The sequence below is a fragment of the Verticillium nonalfalfae genome (assembly GCF_003724135.2).
Source record: "Verticillium nonalfalfae strain VnAa140/NRRL 66861 chromosome Unknown scaffold_175, whole genome shotgun sequence".
In the NCBI taxonomy this organism is placed as follows: Eukaryota; Fungi; Ascomycota; class Sordariomycetes; order Glomerellales; family Plectosphaerellaceae; genus Verticillium; species Verticillium nonalfalfae.
The window spans coordinates 2,391-23,306 of record NW_021167400.1 but is presented as its reverse complement, the minus strand read 5'-3'; the positions used below and the strand labels follow the sequence as shown (position 1 = coordinate 23,306).

General features: G+C 54.5%; 9 protein-coding genes across 9 annotated transcripts; 4 read left to right on the top strand and 5 right to left on the bottom strand.

Annotated features, from left to right (window-relative positions):
* Positions 1–57: 57 nt before the first annotated feature.
* Positions 58–1,243, bottom strand: D7B24_002874 (uncharacterized protein; the record flags this gene model as incomplete). The annotated part of the gene is made up of 2 exons (XM_028637071.1): positions 58–1,118; positions 1,204–1,243. The coding sequence occupies 2 exons, from the start codon at positions 1,241–1,243 to the stop codon at positions 58–60; spliced, it is 1,101 nt and encodes a 366-aa protein (XP_028490956.1).
* A 544-nt stretch (positions 1,244–1,787) lies between these two features.
* On the top strand, positions 1,788–2,897 carry D7B24_002873 (uncharacterized protein; the record flags this gene model as incomplete). The annotated part of the gene is made up of 3 exons (XM_028637070.1): positions 1,788–2,130; positions 2,191–2,527; positions 2,603–2,897. The coding sequence occupies 3 exons, from the start codon at positions 1,788–1,790 to the stop codon at positions 2,895–2,897; spliced, it is 975 nt and encodes a 324-aa protein (XP_028490955.1).
* A 121-nt stretch (positions 2,898–3,018) lies between these two features.
* Positions 3,019–4,172, bottom strand: FBP1 (Fructose-1,6-bisphosphatase; the record flags this gene model as incomplete). The annotated part of the gene is made up of 3 exons (XM_028637069.1): positions 3,019–3,149; positions 3,211–3,992; positions 4,048–4,172. The coding sequence occupies 3 exons, from the start codon at positions 4,170–4,172 to the stop codon at positions 3,019–3,021; spliced, it is 1,038 nt and encodes a 345-aa protein (XP_028490954.1).
* A 1,319-nt stretch (positions 4,173–5,491) lies between these two features.
* PEX11 (Peroxisomal membrane protein PMP27) lies at positions 5,492–6,271 on the top strand (the record flags this gene model as incomplete). Its single annotated transcript, XM_028637068.1, has 2 exons — positions 5,492–6,033; positions 6,109–6,271. The coding sequence occupies 2 exons, from the start codon at positions 5,492–5,494 to the stop codon at positions 6,269–6,271; spliced, it is 705 nt and encodes a 234-aa protein (XP_028490953.1).
* A 526-nt stretch (positions 6,272–6,797) lies between these two features.
* On the bottom strand, positions 6,798–8,463 carry D7B24_002870 (uncharacterized protein; the record flags this gene model as incomplete). The annotated part of the gene is made up of 7 exons (XM_028637067.1): positions 6,798–7,220; positions 7,277–7,373; positions 7,428–7,504; positions 7,846–8,042; positions 8,111–8,116; positions 8,184–8,312; positions 8,412–8,463. 7 exons carry the CDS (start codon positions 8,461–8,463, stop codon positions 6,798–6,800), a joined length of 981 nt encoding a protein of 326 aa, XP_028490952.1.
* A 1,011-nt stretch (positions 8,464–9,474) lies between these two features.
* Positions 9,475–14,912, bottom strand: D7B24_002869 (uncharacterized protein; the record flags this gene model as incomplete). Its single annotated transcript, XM_028637066.1, has 5 exons — positions 9,475–9,529; positions 9,580–13,129; positions 13,983–14,444; positions 14,504–14,715; positions 14,773–14,912. 5 exons carry the CDS (start codon positions 14,910–14,912, stop codon positions 9,475–9,477), a joined length of 4,419 nt encoding a protein of 1,472 aa, XP_028490951.1.
* Positions 14,913–15,629: 717 nt separating this feature from the next.
* On the top strand, positions 15,630–16,081 carry D7B24_002868 (uncharacterized protein; the record flags this gene model as incomplete). Its single annotated transcript, XM_028637065.1, has 2 exons — positions 15,630–15,743; positions 15,812–16,081. The coding sequence occupies 2 exons, from the start codon at positions 15,630–15,632 to the stop codon at positions 16,079–16,081; spliced, it is 384 nt and encodes a 127-aa protein (XP_028490950.1).
* An 812-nt stretch (positions 16,082–16,893) lies between these two features.
* D7B24_002867 (uncharacterized protein) lies at positions 16,894–17,952 on the top strand (the record flags this gene model as incomplete). Its single annotated transcript, XM_028637064.1, has 1 exon — positions 16,894–17,952. One exon carries the CDS (start codon positions 16,894–16,896, stop codon positions 17,950–17,952), a length of 1,059 nt encoding a protein of 352 aa, XP_028490949.1.
* A 486-nt stretch (positions 17,953–18,438) lies between these two features.
* D7B24_002866 (uncharacterized protein) lies at positions 18,439–20,693 on the bottom strand (the record flags this gene model as incomplete). The annotated part of the gene is made up of 2 exons (XM_028637063.1): positions 18,439–19,552; positions 19,609–20,693. 2 exons carry the CDS (start codon positions 20,691–20,693, stop codon positions 18,439–18,441), a joined length of 2,199 nt encoding a protein of 732 aa, XP_028490948.1.
* Positions 20,694–20,916: the final 223 nt, after the last annotated feature.

The following is a 20,916-nucleotide window of genomic DNA, read 5'->3' as shown; positions in this document are numbered from 1 at the left end:
ACGTGTGGCTTTCGTTTATCCCATCCCTCGAGCACATGCCTGGATCATGCAGTCAAGTTACGAGATACGAGCCAAGACCTTAAGCAAATCGCCAGTCACCCCCATAGCTGTTACCTCGCCTCCCGCTCCAGCACCTTGGATGATGAGTGGGTTGCCACCATACCTCTCAGTGTAGAAGCTGATGATGTTGTCACTGCCCTTTAGTGCCGCAATGGGATGCGTGGCATCGAATTGTTCCAAGCCGACCTTGACCTGCTTAGAGGCGACATCAATGCTGCCGACAAACCTCACAACCTTACCCTCCTTCTCAGCAGAAAGCTTAGTCTGTTCCATCTCAGAGTCAAAGCCAGGAAGTTTTTCCATGAACTCATCGCCGCTGGTGCAGCTTTCGAGCTCCTTAGGGATCAGGCTCTGGACGGGAAACGACGTAGGGGACTCCACGGGTAGTCCAGCCAATCTGGCCAGGATGGTCAACTTGCGAGCGACATCCAAACCATTCAGATCGTCGCGCGGATCGGGCTCGGTGTAGCCAAGTTCTTTAGCCTTCTTCACCTCAGCGGACCATTTGCCCCCGGCGCCCGAGGTTGGAGCAAAGCTGTTGAAGAGGAAAGACATGGTGCCGCTAAAAACACCTTCAATCTTGGTGACGCGATCCCCCGTCTCCACCAGCTCTTTCAGAGTGGAAATAACGGGAAGTCCAGCTCCAACAGACGACTCGTGGAAGATGTGGGCGCCACCCTTGGCGGCAGAGGAGAAAATACTCTCCCACAGCGTGTAAGAGCCTGAAAAGGCTTTCTTGTTCGGCGTGACGATGTTGATGCCACGGCTTAAGAAGCCAGGGTAGGCACTGGCAATGTCTTCGGAGCTCGTGTTGTCTACAAGGACGACTTTGGCGGGAGCCGAGGCCAGATACTCTGTCAATTGTGCGACAGAGGGCGCGGCCTGGGTGGAAGCGGCCAGGCCATCGAGAGCCTTCTCGGCGTCGATCGGTGCGTAATCGCTGCTGTAGAGAGACTTCTTGCTGGTAGAGATGAAGCACAGGCTCAGCTTAGGCGAGGGCCTGCGAGCAGCCAGTGTTGTAAGCTGGGAGAGAAAGCTTTTGCCAACACCGCCGGCGCCTTGACAAAGCCAAAGTTCGTTAGCGATCCAAGCAGCCTCGAGAGTAGTACTGCAAACATCATTGCATGGAGTCCGGGTATTTACCGATTATGGCTATTAAAACTTGCTGGTTGGCAGCTGACATTTCTTGTGAAGGTGCAACGGCGCAATGTGATATGGTGTCCGTCCTGTGTTTGTTCGAGAGCGACGTAGCGCAATCGGAGCAGGATGAGTCCAAATTATGTAGGAGATGGAATGGAGGGGTTTATCAGTGACGAGTGCGGGGCAGCGCCCCACTCTATCTCTTTACAGAGACCCGACTTGCTGTCGATTCGAGACGAATGTCACGGATCAGATGTCAGCTTGAAAGAGCGCCTTTTCATGCGTCTTGGTGGATAATTAACAATACTTCGATTGCGAGGCGCGGCCAGGTCTGCACCTGCTTGGTCAGATCCATTCTTCATGTTACGCCTTTGGCAACCGAAGGACGAGGGGCACTGACCCCGGTTTCGGTCATAGCTCCGAGCTCCGTGCAAAACACCAGCTACCATGCATGTACACTTTAAGTCATGTCGTCATATATTTAAGAGAGCCCCCTGTGACCGTCACGCGAATGATCAGTCAGTTCAGAACCTCGCGAGAGCATCATCATTCACCAGACATATTCACCCACAGAGTGTCTTCACGCAATGCCTCTATTTCAATTCCTTCTGCGAATGTCAAACTTCCGCAACCCCCTTTTGCGAACTTTAGTGCCTTCGATATCGACAGCCTTCGCTATTCAGGCAGCGTTCGCCGTTCCTTCCATCATCTGTCAAAGTGAGCGCTTCTACGACTTTTCTGGGTCGTTGACGTTCCTCTCCGTGACAGCTCTCAGCCTTTACCTCCCTTCGGTGCGCGTCAACAATGTGTCCTCGGCTCAACCGGGCCTCCCAAGCATACTGGCCCCATTCACCTCCCCTGGGGGCCTTGGGGCGTTGAACTGGCGCCAAGTCGTGCTTTCGGGTGCCGTGGTCTTCTGGGCCTTGAGATGTATGTATTTCCGCTCAACATACAAAACCCCCAAGAGAGAGCAAGAACTGACAAATCTAGTGGGGTCCTACCTCTTCCAGCGCGTCTTGTCTGACGGCCAGGATTCGCGTTTCGACGAAATCAAACGCAGTCCTGCCAAGTTCGCCGTGGCATTCACAGCACAGGCGACCTGGGTTTCGCTCTGTCTCCTCCCCGTCATCACATTGAACGCTGTTCCGGCTGCTGCATTCGCCTCCATCCCGGCCGTCCAAGCCACGGACGTGCTCGGACTTCTTGTATACGCTGGCGGTTTCGCCTACGAGATTATCGCAGACAGGCAGAAGAGCAAGTGGGCGGCGGAGAAGAAGGCCAAGGTTCACGATGAGGAGTTCCTCACCCGTGGGTTGTGGAGTCGCAGGTAAGCCACTCTCCTGCGGAAAGAATTGGCAAAAGCCGCCTAGGCTACAGCCAAATGTTAACACATGCACTGTAGTCAGTTCCCCAATTACTTCGGAGAAATCTCGCTGTGGACAGGCATTGCAACCGCAGCTTTCGGTGTCCTCGCAGCGCGACCGATTCGGGCGGGGCTGGGTCTACCCCTAGGCATTGCTGGGTCCGCGCTCGCCATGGGCATGTCCTATGTTAGCCCGGCATTCGTCAGCTTCTTACTGCTGAAGATATCCGGCGTGCCCCTGAGCGAGAAGAAATACAACGAGCGTTATGGTCACAGGAAGGACTACCAAGCGTGGAAGGAGAATACGCCAAAGCTGATACCCAAGCTATTCTGAAGCTGCATGCCGCCGCTGCAGGCAAATGCAGGTAAATGGCAGGCAGCAAGCGTAGGAATTCATATCATTCTATCCGAGTGAAACACCATGTCATTTCCGTTGTCCCCTTGATTCGCTACCCTTAGCTGTGGAATGCCTTGATCTTCTCAACCTCATCATAACTACCCATGAAGATACCCGCCCTGTCGTGAATGTGCTCCGGAACGAGCTCCAGCAGACGGGTCATGTTGCTGTCGACGGCTTGGCCACCGGCTACGCACAGTCTAATCAGCATACGCTCGTCAACAGTGTAGCCCGGGGAGAGTAGACATACCATTCTCAAAAATCAGCGCCATGGGTGCGCACTCGTAGAGGATACGGAGCTTGCCTTTGGGGCTCTTCTTGTCGGCGGGGTAAGCAAAGACACCGCCATACAGCAGGGTACGGTACGCGTCAGCGACCATGCTGCCGATGTACCTGGCGCTGTAGGGCTTGCCATTGTCCTGCAGCTCCTTGAGCGAGTTGAAGTAGTTCTTCGTCTTGTCCTCCCAGTAGAGCGAGTTGCCCTCGTTGACGGAGTAGATCGCACGGGACTTGGGCAGGCGCATGTCGGGGTGGGTCAAGATGAACTCGCCGACACCGTTGTCGAGGGTGAACCCGTTGACGCTGCCTCCCTTCATGGTGATGACCAGTTGGGCTGAGGCGCCGTACATAGTGAAACCGGCGGCCAGCAGCTCGGTGCCGGGCTTGAGGATGTCCTCCTTGGTTCCGGAGGAGCCATCGGGCAGCTTGTGGATGGCAAAGATGGTGCCGACAGACACACCAGCATCTAGGTTGGAGCTGCCGTCAATGGGATCACAGGCCACGGCGTAGCGGGCACCAGTGGCATCTCGGAAAAAGATGACTTCCTCCTCTTCCTCAGACACGAGCAGGGCGCACTTGCCCGAGGACCTCATGGCCTCGATGAAGAGGTCATTGGAGATGACATCCAGCTTCTTTTGATCATCGCCTGTTGTGTTGGAGGATCCAGCCAGGCCGGTCAGGTTGACGAGGGTGGCGCGGCGAATGTAGTAGGCGATGGACTTAAAGGAAAATTGCAGGGCGTGGCACAGAAGACTGGAACGAACGTTAGAAGGTTGCAGAAGATCGTGGCAGACGAATTGGTGCTTACGTGAAATCTCCGGTGGCCTCCTTGTGTTTCGCCTGCTCTTCCGTGAGGAACCGGGTGAGGGTCACGATGTTGGTGTTGATCTTCTCCGTCTCTCCGCCACCAGTGTTGGTCGTGTAAGCCGACATTGTAGATGATTGTATGGCGAAGGGCCGAGGATGATTGACTCTGCGCAATGCGTTGGAATAGAGGCGGTGCAATGCGAATAGCTGCCTGCGAAAGCTGAGCGTGATCTGGGTCACCTGGTGGGGCGAGGGGTTCACGATGCGGCAATGGAGGGGCAATGTGCTGCAGATCCGGAAGCGAAGGGAGAGAGGGGCAGATGACGGAAAAGAGCTGCTTCGGACGAGAAGAAGCAGGCGAGGACCAGTGTCTTTGACGGGATTGAATGTGGAGAGGTGAGACAGTCGGGACGAGACGAAAAGGCAGAAAAGGAGACGGACTGGTCGAAGTATATCTTTCCACCACGAGACCCCAGACGGAAATACAGCACGAGTGACGAGCGGGAACGATTGACGAGACGGAACATCATGCGGCATCAAGTTGTTGCGAGGCGCCGGGCAGACCCGACGAATGCCCCCATGGCCCCGTTGGCTCCAGGGTTCCACGATTCGGCAGACGGCTATCCAAGGCTGGCGCTGCTAGGAAAGTGCCATGACCTCCTTGGTTACTGGTGGACGTGACGTGAGCGCGATGCTGTTCCCACGTCTTTGTCTTGTTCCCGGCCGAGGGGAACCCGAGACTGGAGATGCGGGGCAGAGCGCCGCGAGCAGGCGGGATGAATCGCGAGGATTTCTCGGAAACCTTCGCTATGCGTCGCGCCGAGCGATACGTACATGCCCCTCACCAGCACTGGCCCTGTTCCCCTTGACCCCTCTCTACTCTCTCCCTTCGAGGCTGGACCGTCGTTATATAATCACGATGGTATTCCCATCACGCCTATTGACGAAATTGGCCCCACGAGCTCATGTCTTCATGACGAAGGGAATACATGTGGCTGAAGTGGCTGTACGCAACCCCACACTATCTGTGGTGGTGCCAAACTGGTGTGTTCGGATCTGCTGCCAGCCACGTGATCATGATGCCTTGGAAAGCAGCCTGAGCTTGACACTGTCCAAGCAGCCTGCGTCCAGCCCAGAGACACTGACTCCCCACTTGCGTCCGGCCGGTAATGTGGTGGACCTCGGCATGTGCTGCGACGTGACGAGCTCGCACCCAAACGCCTTACTCGGCCCTTCCTGAACGTGCGTTTGCTGCTAATCCGGCAAGCTGTGTGTGTTTATCTGCCTTGCTTGTGATCGATCGCTGTATTGTCCGAATCAGCCATCCCTCATCCCTCATCCCTCATCCCTCGCCAACGACGTGAATCTTTGCATCGCCATACCCGAAACTCCAGCACCCCTCCATATTTTCCACCGACCCTGGATAATCAGACAGCACGCGCATCATGGTCGCCGACGCTCTCATCTACCACCCCTCTGTGGCGCACTACCTGCGCTTCGTCGCAACCACCGTCGGGCGCGACAAGTTGCTGCGTACCCTTCAATACTTTGCCCGCTTCTATGCCTGGTACCTCCTCCGCACCAACGGCACGGCTGCGCAGACTGCTCCCTGGGATGCCATCAAGAAACAGTTTGGCCTGACCCGCAAGCTGATGCGCGTCGGCAAGAACGTCGAGCACTTCAAGGCCGCCGCCGCCGCTTCCGACGCCAAAACCACGGATCCCATCCTGCGCTACGCCGCCGTCGGCCGCCAGCTCGGCTACGCCGGCTACCTCTCCTTTGACATGGCCACCGTCCTAGATGCCGTCGGCATCCGCAAGTCGCCCCGCGCCAAGACCCTCCAGCGCGAGGCCTATCGCTTCTGGGCCATGGGTATTGCCTGCAGCGTCGTCGCGCAGGTGTACACGCTCTATCGCCTCCAGCAGCGCGAGGCGCGAGTCGATAAGAAGGATGGTGAAGGCGTGGTCGAGGGAAAGAGGATAGCCCTGTATGACAGCCCCAAAACGGCACCACGTCGTGCTCTGCCCTCTCCTCATCAAATAAACGTGCTAACTCTCCGCAGGGAACGAGCTGCTAGCCGACTTCAGCTCCTGTCTGATGTCTGCGACCTGTCCGTGCCGACCTCGGCTCTGGGCTGGGTTGCCGTCGATGATGGCCTGGTCGGCCTTGCTGGAACCGTCAGCAGTCTCATCGGGGTATATACACAGTGGAAGAAGACGGCGTAGCGTAGCTTGGTTACTGGTTCTGATGCGCCACGTCTTTTTGTTCATTTCATGTCTGCGCTGTGTCTGGTCACTCATTCAATGTACTTGAAGCAAGTTGAGTACCGAGTGCAAGTTCAATTTGTTCGGAGGTCATGGTCATTATTGTACAAGAAACATCATTGCAATCCGGCCTCGTCCAGCCCCCTTTTTTGCACCCTCAAACCAGAGACCTACGCCAGTGGCCACGCCACATAAATAGGCATGCCATATCATCGTGATTCGCCAACGTAAGGAATACATGAAATATGAGCTCTGTGGACTGCTGACTTAGCTCGGAGAAGAGATCGGTACAGTGACGCGACAACGGCGCCCACCCCGGGATGGCCCCTCTGAGGGCCGCTGGAAGATGGCTTGTCCTTGCCTCAAACCACGGCTACACTACCAGCCTGAGCGTACTTTTGCGCCGCAACGGAGTTCCTAGCGGCACGGGATCTAGCAGGAACCCGTCAGAAAAGGACCCTGAAAGTAACTCGTGCATGGCGATTATTTACCAGTAGCGGCCGCCACGTTCATACTCGCGGGGAGGGTAAGGATCGCGGGGGTATCCAGGGTCGCGCGGAGGGGGGAAGTCACGAGGAGGTCGCTCATAAGGAGGCCTGCTGTTGGCGTATGGGTCCGGAGGAGGCGGGGGATAGTCCCGGCGATAGGGATCGTCGTAGCGACCGCGCGGGGGAGGAGGGGGATAGTCATCCATGGGGCGCCGGGGTGGCGACCGGTAGCGAGCCCTTTCGTCGTAGTACTCTCTGCGAGGGCTTCTGTCACGGTAGCCGTCGCGATAGGCACGGGGACTGTATCCGCGGGGCGGTCCGCGACGATCGTAGTCGTCCACTGGAGGAGGAGGAGGAGGGCGGCGGCCGTTGGGGGATCGGGAACGACCTCGGTTGTCACGTGGAGGAATGTCGGGCTGGGTCTGTCTTTGCGTAAGTCATATACATGCATTGAGGGGTGCTCTGAAATTTGACTCACGTCGGCAACGCAGTTGACAGGTTTGCCTTTGAACTCTCGACCGTCTAGCTTCTCTACAGCGGTTCTGAGGTCGGCAGCGGTTTCGAATTCAACAAAGCTGACAAAGAGATTAGCAGATGCTGGTGAAGCTGGTTAAAGGGACACATCTTACCCGCGTCCATTGCCATCGCGGCCAGTCTCGGAGTAGACAACGTCAAGGCTGGACTGACGAGCAAAGTCTTTCAGGTCCTATTCCAGAATTCCAAGTAAGTCGGTGTCCAGGACGCTGTTGTCACGTGTCGGTGGGGAAATTGTTGTCCAAGCCAAAAAGAAGCCAGATGCGACGGAAGATAGCCAGTAGTCGACATCCACCGGGGGAGGAACGGGAAGCATCCTTTCGGACTCAAGAGGCTGGTGAGAAATCGAGATGCTAGCCCAGGTAGAGCCGCAGAGCCTCACTGGGGCGCCTGGTAAGGGACGCCAAGTTGAGCCGAGGGGATAAGTCCGGGATGTAGAGCGCAGGCCCAAGAAACGGGAAAGGGGTAGAAGCCCGGGGATCCAGATTATGAGAATGGGAGAGAACAACAGACCTGCCAACTGGTATCCGTGGGTAGTCCCGTAATCTGCATCCGGTGCTGGGTACGGCGTGGTCGGGGTGCAGCCCGCTCGTTGTGCGTGTTGTTGTTGTTGTTGTTGTTGAACCCACCAGGAGCGGCGCCGCCATCGCGGTGCCGGGTGCCACGAGCGAATTGAACGGTCAGACGTTCGCCCATGAAGTCAGATCCGTCTGGTGATATTTGGTTAGCGAGATGGTTCGTTGGTTGGTACAGTTGACGGTCGAGGCTCTAGGCTTACGGAAGGCTGTGTGGTGAGGTTAGCAACGATGTCATACTGTAGAAGAGCCATTTTCATTTTCTTGTCAACATACCAGGAACGACATCACGCGCATCCATGGCGTCCTTGTACTCGATGAAGCCAAATCCATTCATGAGTTTTATCTCAGTAATTTCGCCAGTTCCATGGGTAGCAAAGTGTCCCTCAACTTCAGCTTTGGTAACTAGTCGCAAGCAGCCTGTCAGTCATTGCTGCAGAGTTATTGATGAATCATGACATTCATGATCAAACAATATCTCTGTAGAAAGGAGAGTTTTCTTACCATTACGCGGGAGGTTGCCCAGGTAGAGCCTGGTGGACGAAACCTCGGTCATCTTGTCGTGGAGTGGAGCCGGGATGGAGAGGCTGCGCCTGTCTTTGAAGGGTTTATCGATTCGCTCGACGTGTCCAAGTTCGGAGGAACTGCTGTGATGATGCAGAAATGCAGAAGGATGTGACCGCAATGGGAGGAGTGGGCGATGAGGGACTGTCGGGAGAAACCAAGTGATCAAGGTTGGCGCGCAGGAACCTCGGTGTCAGACAAGAGGTTGGAAGTATGGGGGTATCAAAGGCTGAGGTCCGAGTGGGTTGAGTTGATAAGATTGACGCTGGGCTACGGCTGCAGCTACAGCAGCGCAAGAGTCTCGATGGCAGCGCCGTCGGTGAGGTTGTTAGCCGTGATGACCTGGTGTCGCCAGCTCCTCCGCTGATGGAAAGAGGTGGAATTGGGAGGTGTAGAAGGCGGAGCGGCTAAATCGTGGTCAACTGGATGCAAGCACACTGGAGTAGGTAGCTGCAGAGGAGCTTTCGATGGCTCGCCTAGAGGTCCAGGTGGGGAAGACTTGAGCATAATGTGGCAGGGGGTGTTGTGCACCAAGGAGGGTGGAGAAGGTGTAAACGGTCTCCACGGGCTGACGTTGTGCCGTGCGGCTGTGCAAGCCACCGGCAGGATAGAAGAGTACCTCTAAGTACCTACCTCCAAAGCCTCTCCAGCCCCCTGCCACGCAGGGCACTACCGAGAGCTTGACGGCTGGCTAGAGTAAGAGCTCCTCGACATTGGACGCGCTTTCAATCACGGACGACCTCAGTTTGTCGCTTGGTCCGGTAATTACAGCTCCAATAGCGTATATTAAAGTTGTTGTGGTTGAAAAGCTCGTAGTAGAACGGGTGTTGTCAAGCCAGCAGTCTTCCGTCCTGTGAATAAAGCAATTCGATTGAATTGAAGGCTGCTACCAATGCAGTTGGCATCCAGACGCCTCTGGGTAAAATTCTCAATCTTCTATGCATGCAATGATTCCCATCCTCCAAAGCCTCGGATCACAACCCTGCCTCGCCCAAACACTGTGTCACTCAAACAATATATCTATAAACTCGTCCATCAGAGTGAAGGCAAGATGAGCGCTGTTCTGTCATTAGTTGAGTAGACCGGAAATGGGTGAGGATGCGCATACTTGAGCCTGGAATTATTGAGAGTCGCGAATATCCGTCTGCTTGCAGCCTGGGCGTTCGCCCTCCCTACGACACTGCCGGCAACATCAGGAACGAGTGTTGCCAGCATCAAGCTAGCCTCTGTGCGACTTTTCTTCTTCTCAGATGCAGTTCTGGCCTTTCGCTCTTTTCGTGCCTGTCCGTCGGGCCACATGCTGTCGCGCACCAGTCCGATATAACGGAGTATGGCTTCCTCTTGAACGAGTGACTTGACGTTGTCTCTTACCTTCCTTTCAATCGTGCCTCCCAGGAGCTGCTGCAACACCACAACAACAGCCCGGCCGCGAAGCCAGTTGTTGCCCCTGTTTAGCTCGAATACCTCCAGAAAGATGTCGCAGATTGGTTTGATGAAGGGCTCTAATTCCTTGTTTTCAAAAGCGTTCAGCTCAGCCTCAGCCTCGGCCGCGCTGATGCCGTTCTCGGCTACACCCAAGGGCATGGTGTTGAGCTGGCTGGTGGCCGCCGCGATGAGGTTCTGCCCAGCCACCGATAGCTGGTCAAGGACCGGGATGTTACCCAAAATATCTTCCATGCCGTCCGTTACCGAGTCATATAGACGGGTGATCATATCCCTCTGATACTCTCGGTCGACGAGGTCCTGACCCTCGGCAATTGTGCTTTGCGATAAGAATGCGCGCAAATCCCGGCTACGGCATACCTCTGGCAACTGAAGAAGTTCACGTAGATAGACTTCCAGAGCAGCTCGCCGCTTACGAAGGAACTCGCTTTGGAACTTCATCATGACCCGTCGCCGAGGGAAATCGAGGTTTCTGACAGATGGTACGCTTGAACGAAGCTTCTGGTGAAGCTCGTGGAACTCGCTGTACCGTCTTGTCACCATCCACGTAGCTGCCGGCATCTTCTCGCCAGCGTTTCTCTGCACTTCGATCACGTACAAGGCGAATTCCCTGCCGTCATCTTCTCGTCCCACTTGGATAGACTTTATCCTGACTGTAGACCGCCCGTATAAGCTGTTGTCGCTTTCTTGCACCACGTACTGCTGCCTCTGGAGTTCCTTGCGCCGCATTTCTCGTTGCAAGCTCGCTTTAGACTTTCTTAAAATGCGAAGCTCGGCTGTGTTGTTTGTCAGTTCTGCTTTTCGAGTAAGAGAATCAACGATGGCATCCTGGGCGGCTAGACGCTCAATGTCATTAGATAATGCTGCGATGGCTTCTGCTAAGCCCAGGTCGCCAGGAGCAGCCTCGTGTACTTCATCATCTTCATCCGCTCGTGATTCGTCGGCCAGATCATCTTGCTCCTCAGGAATGTACCTGTCCTCGTCACCAAATAGATCATCGTCCACGAAGACGCCAATGCGCGACGCAGCGCTGACGAGGCCCAGTGACGACAGACTTGGTCTTTCGCCATCTTTTGCGGCTGCCATAGTTTTCACAGCATCCACCGAGCCCCGTGTCGAATCGTTATCGCCTGAAAAGAGACTAGCTGGCCGCATCTCCTCCGGTCCGAATAGAGAAGCTCTGAATTCCTCGGCCGTTTTGGGTCGATCACCGTCCTCCATGATATTATTTAGTGCTTCTTCCATAGCTTGCACCACAGTTGTGTCTGGCACAAGTTGGTCGATGTCTTGATCTAAGCTCTGCACAGAGTCTATCATGCCGTCGACATCGAGTTCCTCGTCGTCGAATAGCCGATTGGAGGGCTCCTCGTCTAGGGATTGCCGTGAATTTGCAAGATGATCAATGCCAGTGCCACTGCTCTCTATGGACCTCAAGTCTGTCACAGAGCCGCCACGCTTGGGCTGCAGATGCGCGAGTCGAGGAGTTGGTCGTGTGGCAGACTTGGGCTTGTTTTGATACGATTGCGAAGCTCTATGTGTCGGCGGGTGTGCTGGCCCGGCTACTGAGGGTTCGTGAGATGATGGCGTGTGGGAAGGATGTGAAATAGGGAGTTGCAGTGCTGAAGCCTCCTGCGAGGCTAGACATTTGTAGAACAGATCTGATTTCTTGAAACTTTGGAAATACCGTCCCTGCATATTTTCCAATACAGCGGACTGCGCCCCGAGTATGGCTCGTCTAGCCTTGTAATACTGTTCCGGCGTAGCAGCTTTGCCGGCACTCAAGAAAGCTCGCACCTCACTCCTGGCAGCTTGCGATATGTTCAGTTGAGGATTGGTCATGTATGCCTGCTCAATCTGAGCGAGGTCAAGTCGATCAGAGTCGCTCCACATGGGAAGCTGCGACGGCATCTGCTCATCGTTGGCTTCCTCTTCCTCTAACGGGTTCCGGAAGCCGTCGACAACGAGCCAGAACTGCACCAGGGGCAATACATGGTGCCTGTCCATGAATTCCATGAAGTACGATAACCCGGACGAGTCGCGCAAGAGATCAACGAGCGTTGCATTCTCCAACTTGGATGTTCTCGGTGCCGGGATATTCATCGATGCAGCAGGCGCTGCAGCTTTGTGGTCTCCGCCGACGGCAAGGAGCTGTACCTTTTGATCAAGCAGGCGTTTTCCCATGTCCAGACGGCGAAGATAGACCTGGTCTTGGTTCTCCTGTGACGAGTCCCGCTTGTAAAGGCTGGCAATTTCACTTCGAAGGCGCCGAGCGTCGGAGAGGTTATTGACTTTCCGGATTGCGCGGATAAACTTTTCGAACTTGCGTTCGCTATCACCAGGGACAAGGCGGGGTATGATCGCAGCTTTGCCCGGCTTAGGTGCTGGGGAGGCATGTTGGTCCAGAGCTGCCCTCAATTTTCGCACAGTTGAGCGGTCCTGGAGCATCGACCTCCCGTAGTTCTCCATGATTTGATTCCACGTATCAGGTTCCGCAAGTAATTGTAGCACTGGGAAGAGGATGGCACAGGCCACAATTTCGCGGATTATGATGGACACGGCGCGGCTGGCGAGTAGATTCGGTGGCAACAAACTGGGAAGAATGCGGGCAACAGTCTTCCGCAAGTAGTCTTGCTGCACAAGCTTCGTATCGGGAAAAGACAGAGAGGCTGCGGGATGTAGCTTGCCCTCTCTATACTTGGACGCTATGGCAAGATCCAGCTCTTCAGACTCCGTAACAGAGCGGTTGAGTTTCTTCCCTCGAACCGAGTGTTCCGCATCGCAGAAATCTTTGAAGTGTATTGTCAATACGGGAACAAGCCTGCTGGTGACTATTTCGGCGAGGTCGAGCTCCAACAGCCGGTTTCGAAGATTGCCGAGAGCGATACGGACGGCCTTATCAACTTCGTTTGGGAAGGTGGGGTTCTTGCTTATGTGGGAGTACCAAGAAGAAACGAAGTCGCGCATAATAAGTCCAAGGAGGTCGTCAAGGGCGCTGGAGACGTTCGGCAGGCTGGCGTATAGTGACGTCTTTGAATACGATTGTCGAACTTGTAGGCTGGCGCAATCGGTTGCCCATGCCGTCGGTCCATGGAAGATGGCGCCATTCGGGCGGGGAGACCGGTGATTAAGAGCGATTCGTGAGCCCCTGGAAGTAAGGAGAATGACCAAAAGGATGGCGAACAAGGTCGAAGCAATGCCGCTGAAATAGGCGTAACCTGACCATCGTAGCGCGGGAGCCCAGCTAACGACGTATCCCCAACCGACAAAGCATGCGAAGCCGGCGAGGATTAGGTCTCTTTTTGAGAGAGCCATAATCCAGCAATCCAAATAGTGAAGATTGTCATGGCATGACTTGCAGTCATAATCATGCTGTCGCTAGAATTCGTATCTGATGTCGCATAGGAGTCGTAGAGGGGGGGCTTTGGGAATCCCGGGACACTTGGGCGAGCTGTCGCACAACAAGCGCCCCTGATTGGCAGGCGGTGAGGCTGACCCATGATGCAGATAAGGCGCATCCCTGTCAACGACTCGAGGACTACACCATGCAATTTAATGCTGCATTCAACGTAAGACTAGTTGAACAGACAGATGTGACTTGGTCAGACTGCCGTGCTTGTGTACGTTTCTTTTGAGCCGAGACTCGAATGATTTACTTCGTATTGCTCTATCGTACAGCCGAAGAAAGCATCTTATCCCTGCCAGGGACACTATGGCTCGCCAAGACTGGAACTCAGACGCATGTTGTTCCCTTTAAAGCAGCCATAGACTGTGAGCAAGCCATGTGACTAGGCATGCCCGTTGTGGCAGATTCAAGTCAGAAACACTACTAGGCCTCGAGCGAGGGGGAATCGGATCAGTGTCCTACTCCTCGCGAGGTGCCTGTTCCTAGTACACATAGTTGGCCCGACGCGTAAAGAAGCCCGCCCAGGCGCGGTGCAACCTGCTTGACTTGCTTGCAAATCATCAAGCATCGGGTTGTGGCAAGTCCATGATCGGATTCATCAGATTTAAACCTGTTCATGGAGGTTTTGTTGACGTTCCATCACCAAGAGGGGTCTTCCAGCCTACGGAATATAGCCACAAATTTGTGGCCGCTGTTCCGCTCAACCTTCTTGCCTTCCTCCGTCTCGGACTTCATGACCTTGACGCACTCATCCGAAGCTTCAGCCTCGGCTGTCAATCTAATAAATGACGGGTGAGCTTCCAAATGCTCGACCATCCATCGGTGTAAAGCTTCAACATCCGTGATCGTGTAAACTATACCGCCTGGACGAAGTGCATACGCGTATTCCGAGTTCAACGTTGGCGATACGATTCTGGCCTTATGTTTCCGGGTCTTGAAATGCGGATCGGGGAAGCAGATGAAGATTTTAGATAATTGGCCTTTGGCGAAGAAGTTGGGAAGAAATTTCATGGTGTTGGCCCTGAGACAGGCGATATTTTGGTATAAAGCTGTGTCGACGTTCTGGGCTCGCAGGGCTCGTATGCGCTCCTGTACAAATTCGGATACTTGGGCTCGTATTTCCAAACCTGTCCCGAGGTAAGGTTAGTACTGACACGGCAGGCTAGGACATTATACTTGTACAGACCAAGGATAAGTTTATTGGGCAACAAAGGTGCAAGTGCTACAAGTAAGCCGCCGAACCCGCACCCAATGTCTACAACCTCGACACTCTGGGTCAGAGGTTTTACTGTGGGAAGTGCTTCGCTCGCAGGGGTTGATAGCGTAGTCTGATCGTCTCTGTTCGCAACAAAGCCTGGGTAGAAGGATGACCAGTCCATGCAGTCTGGCTTTGGAGGGCTACGAAGAACAAAGTCAGCGAGGCGATGCCAATTTAAGAATAGATCTGCAGCGTACTAAGCCAAACGGTGGTCGGAGAAGGGGTTCGCGTGTGCTCTTTGCCGATAGAACTTCTTTCTGGGCATGTCGGTAGCATCTTGATCGCGAGTGTTGCGCCAGCTATCGCGCTGCTCAGCTCGACTTTTCGTTCGGCCCATGGTTTCTTAAGGGAAGGCACTTCGGGCTCCTCTGTGTCTCCGTGAATTCTCAGGTGTTGCGGAGAAGTTCCTCAGGGTGGATAGGAGAATGAGTAATAGAGGTGGCTTAACTGATTGTGAAGCATATGCGAATCCTAATCGTGGGGCAGGCTTGGTGGAGTTTTCGCGTTCAAGGTGAGTGAGTGGAAGGCGGGGCACAGCACACAGACCCCTGTCGGACACCTCCCAGGTATGCCGGTGCGTATGGACCCCTTCCATCTTCCCCACGCGCGTATGAACACCCCAGCGTCTCCTTCCAGCACTGCCACCCGCGTGTGTGGGTGATCACTCAGTGTCATCGAACGAAATGCATGCAACATCAGTTACATCTCATTAACAACATCTTACTGCCTACCATAGCGGATCACTTGCATTCCTCAACTGCGCAAAGTTTCTGTCCCCCAACAGACTGTCACGACCCCTGATGTCATGAAATGCCTGGATGGATTTCTTCAGCATTGATTTTCTCCATGAGCATCAAGTCTAAGGCTCGAGTCCCTTGCAGAGAGGCATGATAGCACCAGGCATTCGGGATCATCTGAATGCCCACGATAGCCACCTAGTCCCCGGGGCCACGTTCATTGCTTCCAAATTCAGTGCACATTCGGTATTTTGCTCCCGAAAACCACTTTCGCTCATCCGTAAGGAAAACCCATCTTTGCAGTTGGCCATATCACAATGGAGAATCGAGACCAGGAGCCAGTCTCTTCGTCCTGGATACAGATGTTTATGGACTCTACGATGATTTTGTCCACCTATCCCACAGTAGTCAGATACATCTCTGGTGCTTGCGTACGTAGCTTTCCTATTCGCCCGCCCGGACATCGGATTTAGCAGCGGTGCTGACTTTCTTCCACAAGATCGCGCTGGGTCTGTTTTTCATACTACCAGCCGTTATATTGGTCCTTCTGGATCTTGTCATCTGGTTCAGTCGCCTTCTCTGTGGCCGGACGCCTGTACTCACCGAAAATGCCGCTCGGCATGGGCCCGGCGCGACTGTCCTCGAGCCGGGCCCTCACAACCGTCAGCAAGACAAGCACGTCGCTCTACAGCAAGTTTCGGACGGAAGCAGGCGTCGGGTCCCTCAACAGCGAGAGCAAGTGAGGGGTTCAACGGAAAGACCACTATAAGTACTTGAGGTTCACGAATACACCGACGAAATCGCCATGCTTGGTGCGGGTTCAATGACCTTGCGATACCTATCCAGAAATTGACAGACCGGCAGAGCATCGTGCAGTATGCGTATAGTTCACATGGGCCGATATTCGAGGATGGCCATTGAAATAAACGTGATGCTTTTGTTGCTGTCTTACTTTATAGAGCAGGAGAACACTCGGGCTGCTGCTGTGCCTACCAGCAATCAAGGGAGCTCTTGTACATCTCTGCGCAAGAGTCAAATGTTACCAGTCCTTATCAGGAAACCTTGAGCTATAAGCCTTGCCCCAACAGTAACAGACTGTTCTTCAATAGCAGAGTTTCGGCAGCGCAGTATTCAAGCGTTTTTGTCCCTGGTCAGGCCTTCATCGACTGGTGAACATGTTGGTGGGCCTTGAGATATGGCATATGGCATAAAGAAAAGATTCGGCACAGGAAGAGACAGTGAAGTAGTGATGTCGCTCATGTTTCCTAGTGATCCATGAAGATCGGTGGGGAAATAACAGACATCAGTCATCCAACAAAGTGCTTGGGGGTGTACAGTACAATGATGGGGTGGATCCAGGAACCCCCTCCTCCCCCCCTTCCCAGCCCTCTATCACCATCCGCATCCTGAACCCTCTGCGCATCCTTATCAGCTTATCTACAATAGCTATCTGAGGTACCTACCCAACGATCAAACCGAAATCCCTTTCTCGCAAACGCATCTCCAACCCATGATCCAGCGTTCCTTCACTACAGCATAGAGCACACTTCTTTCACTACTGTCTACAGCTTTGCCCCAACCATGCCCCAAGACCCGAACCTCTACGGCCAGCCCGCGCCCAAAAGGCGAAAGAACAACGCGGCCTTAACGAGCACCCTAGACTTTACAGCACAACTGACCTCGCTACTCAACGGTTCCGCCACATCTACCACGTCCGCTGCCTCCCGGTCACGGCCAGGGCCCTCGAAGATCACGAATGATGCCGCGGTGTCCAAGTCCAGAGCGTCCCGAGAGGCGAGGCGCGACAATAAGCTGTCCCTCAAGGATGCGCCTGGGCAGGACGAGGCGCAGACGTTGGCCAGCACGCGGCGCAAGATGGAAGAAAAGGCTCGGCTCTACGCCGCCATGAAGCGCGGCGACTATGTCTCCAAGGAGAACGAGGCAGCACCACTCGTCGACTTTGACCGCAAATGGGCCGAGGCGGAAGAACAGCGTGAGCAAGATGACGAGTCTAGCTCGGGGTCCGACAACGATTACGACGGTGGAGGCGACAAAGGAAAATCATCTGAGAATAATACAGATGGCAATGAGCTGGTTGAATATGAGGATGAATTCGGTCGATTGAGGCGCGGTACCAAGGCCGAGATCGACCGACTAGAGCGCCAGCGCCGGCGTGGTGTTCTGGGCGCAGAGGCACTGGAGGGCATGGCGGCTCGCCCTAAGGCCCCGACTCAAATCATTTACGGTGACACGATACAAACGCTCGCCTTCGTGCCCGAAGATGCAGAAAATATGGACGCGCTGGCGCGCAAACGTGACAGGAGTCCGACGCCACCCGAAGCCAAACACTACGATGCAGACAGCGAGATCAGAACGAAAGGAGCAGGCTTCTACAAGTTCAGCCGGGACGAGGAAACACGGATGGCCGAAATGGAAAACCTGGAGAAGGAGAGACAGCAAACGGAAGAGAAGAGACGAGCGCTGGATGACAAGAAGCAGGCTAGGCGGCAGCAAATAGAGGAAAGGAGGAAAGAGCTCGAGGGCAGAAGGGCTAAGAAGATGGCTGACAACTTCCTTGATACTCTAGCCGCAGATTACGGTGGTCGCGAGTCGGACAGTAAAGACGAAACCGAGGCATAAGCCACCAATCTCAACATGATTCAGGGTGCACCAGATCATTCTTGATGCATATTCACGACCTAAACCAATTAAGCTCATGGTCATTTGATCTATCTATGCGTGCGTAGGTGTCGTCCGTAGCCAGAAGGAACCCCGCCGCTGTAATTGATAAAATGCTCTATATGTCCCGGATAGGAGAGACAAGACAAGGACAGATATAGCCATTGCAGACCATGCGGCCTATGTTCATTCCTGTGGCCATCCTCCAAGCCTACTGGTACATAAAATTCGTACCCGGCCTTGCATCACCTCGACGCTTGTGAAAGTAGGCTCGACTCGTAGAATCAGGCTGCTGATGGGGTATAACCCAGGCAAAACAAGAAATGCTAAAACTCCAAGCAACCAGAACGCCAGCTCCCACGTCAGGATACTAATATCTCCTGTCGCCCAATGTTTGATACATTCAACACATGAAATCTACCGTCGCCGTTCGCTGCTCAACCAGTTTCATGTGAACCACCACATGCACCCACACTCGCTCAACTGACTATAAGGCTGACTATTTCTTGGCCTCAGAGAGTTGTCTCTGACCGAACGCTTCGATTCCTCAAAGTGGTACGCGACGAGCCGCTGGTTCTCGACAATGATGACCTCGATTGGATCTCCATCGGCGCCAATCACAGGCACGGAGGTAAAACCGTCATCGCAGATCTCAACCTGTTGACAGACAGCAGCACGGGTGTCGTCATCGGAAATCCGACTTTCTTCAATCTTCATAATTTTAGGGTAAGGCGGCGCCGGCGGTTTCGGCGTTCTCGTAGTGGTTGTCGGAGGCCCATATGGCGCACCGGCCGGTTGCTCGTTAGTAGATGACGTGGGTGCTGTTGATGTTGTAGCGTCGCTCGAAGTAGACGGACTAGGCGAGCCGCTGAAACTGTTGTTCTCAGAAGGATAAATGAAGACCTCGAGCAGAGTTCCGGGCCATGTGCAAATCCATGGCCTGTCCCCGGCATTGGTACCGATGACGCCCTTGCCCTTAAGGTCCTTGGGGGGTTCCAAGCTCCAGTTCCGCTTGACTGTCGTCTTACTTGACATGGACCCAACGTTAGGAAACCTGTCTTCCGCAATGATCACAGTCTTGTTGTAGGCAACTTGAGCAAACCAGGCGGGGCCCAGTTCTGGTGCATCGTTATCCTTGACAAGTCTCATGATTATGGGATCATCAATCGTCGGTGGTTGAGTGCCCCAATTGTACAAGCCAGAAATACTAGAACCATTGGAGAGGGTCAGCTGAAGGGTGTAGTCTGATACAGGTGTGCCATTGGGCAGCTTAGAAACAGCCATGGCGTATATTGTAAACGGAATGTTGCAAGTCCAAGCCTGAGCCTGAGTAGTGTCGTTGAAACATGTGGTAGGAGCCTGACTGGAAACCAGTGGTGGTAAGCTGAAGGTTCCCGTGTCGAGGGGAGGCAGGTCAGCAGGCTTGGTTGGTAAGGGCAACGTGTCCAGTGTTTGCGTCGTGTATGTGATTGGTATGGCGCTCTCGTCTGGTTTCTGGCCCGGCTTATTGGAATCCTCTTTCGCGAAAAGCGTGCCTATGACCGCACCAAGGACAATGCCCCTGTGAGGTGGTTAGTCCACGCTACGTGTTTCGTGCCGATTCAAAGCGAGACTCACATGACAAGGAGAGCGACTGCTACGAGGCAGACAGCCCAGTACGGCACCACGCCCCACATGCGTTTCTTCGCTCTCTTCTGCCAGCGATGGTCATCCTTTTCGTTGAAGGTCTGGGCGGCTGTGTTGATCTCGTGTTGACTGACAGAATCAGATGTGACACTCCGTGTAGAAAGCCTCGATTGTGGTGTGTCAAGATCATCCCTTGATTCGAACTCGGGGTTCCGTGTCGCCAGCCCGATGCCTCCTGCTCCGGGGATGGGCGGACTCAATACTGGTTGCTGAGGTGCCGCATCGGCATCCGTTTCTTGCTCGTTGCTCGCCATGGTTTTCCTCGCATACGCCTCGTCCGGATATCTGCTGTATGGCGGTAGCTCCTCGGTATGCCCGAGGGGGCCAATCATGTCGGCGATCTCCTCGCCGTCGGGCCCAATACGCCTTCGATAGTTGTCTGGCCTCCCAAACCCCACCGGGATGTCCGAGTCATGTGGGGCGTCAACAGGGGCGGTCGTTTGTGTGTAGAGGCCGTAGGGATGCGTGGGACGTTGGGGTCCAGCATATGATCTTTCTGACATGGGCATGGTCGATGAAGTGGCAACGCTGAAGGTGCGTTGCGGATAGGCATGGTGAGCAGATGAGGAGCCCGAGGAGCCATTGATGGTGCTTTCAGAGTACTCGGAGGGAATAGCCGTCGAGCTGCTGGGAGTCCTAGATAGGCGTGCGGCATTGAGATGTCCTAGAGCGCCATCGTGACGTAGAGCCAAGGGGTCGTGAGTTCGAGGAGGCTTTGCAATGCTCGACGGTCGAGCGGACGGCGGGGTGAAAGATGTTTCGGGTGTATGTGTGGAGACAGACGAGGCGGATGAAGCAAGATGAAGAGGCTGATTCGGATCGCGGGCCAGCGAAGTTGAGAGGGGTTGCGTCGACATCGGCAGGGAATCGGAGGGCCTGAAGCCGTCGGCAATCATCATGGCGCTGAGGTCGTAATCATCATCGCCGTCAAGGCGGCTGGAGATGGAAGTCCTGACTGAAGTGGTGGCCGAATCGGCAGGCTCAACACCAGACTGTCTGCGGTGGGAAGAGTCCATTTTTTATCAATGGAAATTCCGCGTCGCAATAGAAAGACAGGAGATATCTCGGGTTCGTAGCGTTGGAGCAAGCTGTGGCAGACGAGGACAGATCAAGGAGACATGAGGTGTCAGGAATTGGACCCCCGCCCCGAGAGGCCGCTGGAAGGCGGCAAAAGCGGCCGGCGGTCGGGAACGAAGAACAGTCTGGTGACCGATGATTCAGAGATGAGCAGTTGACTGC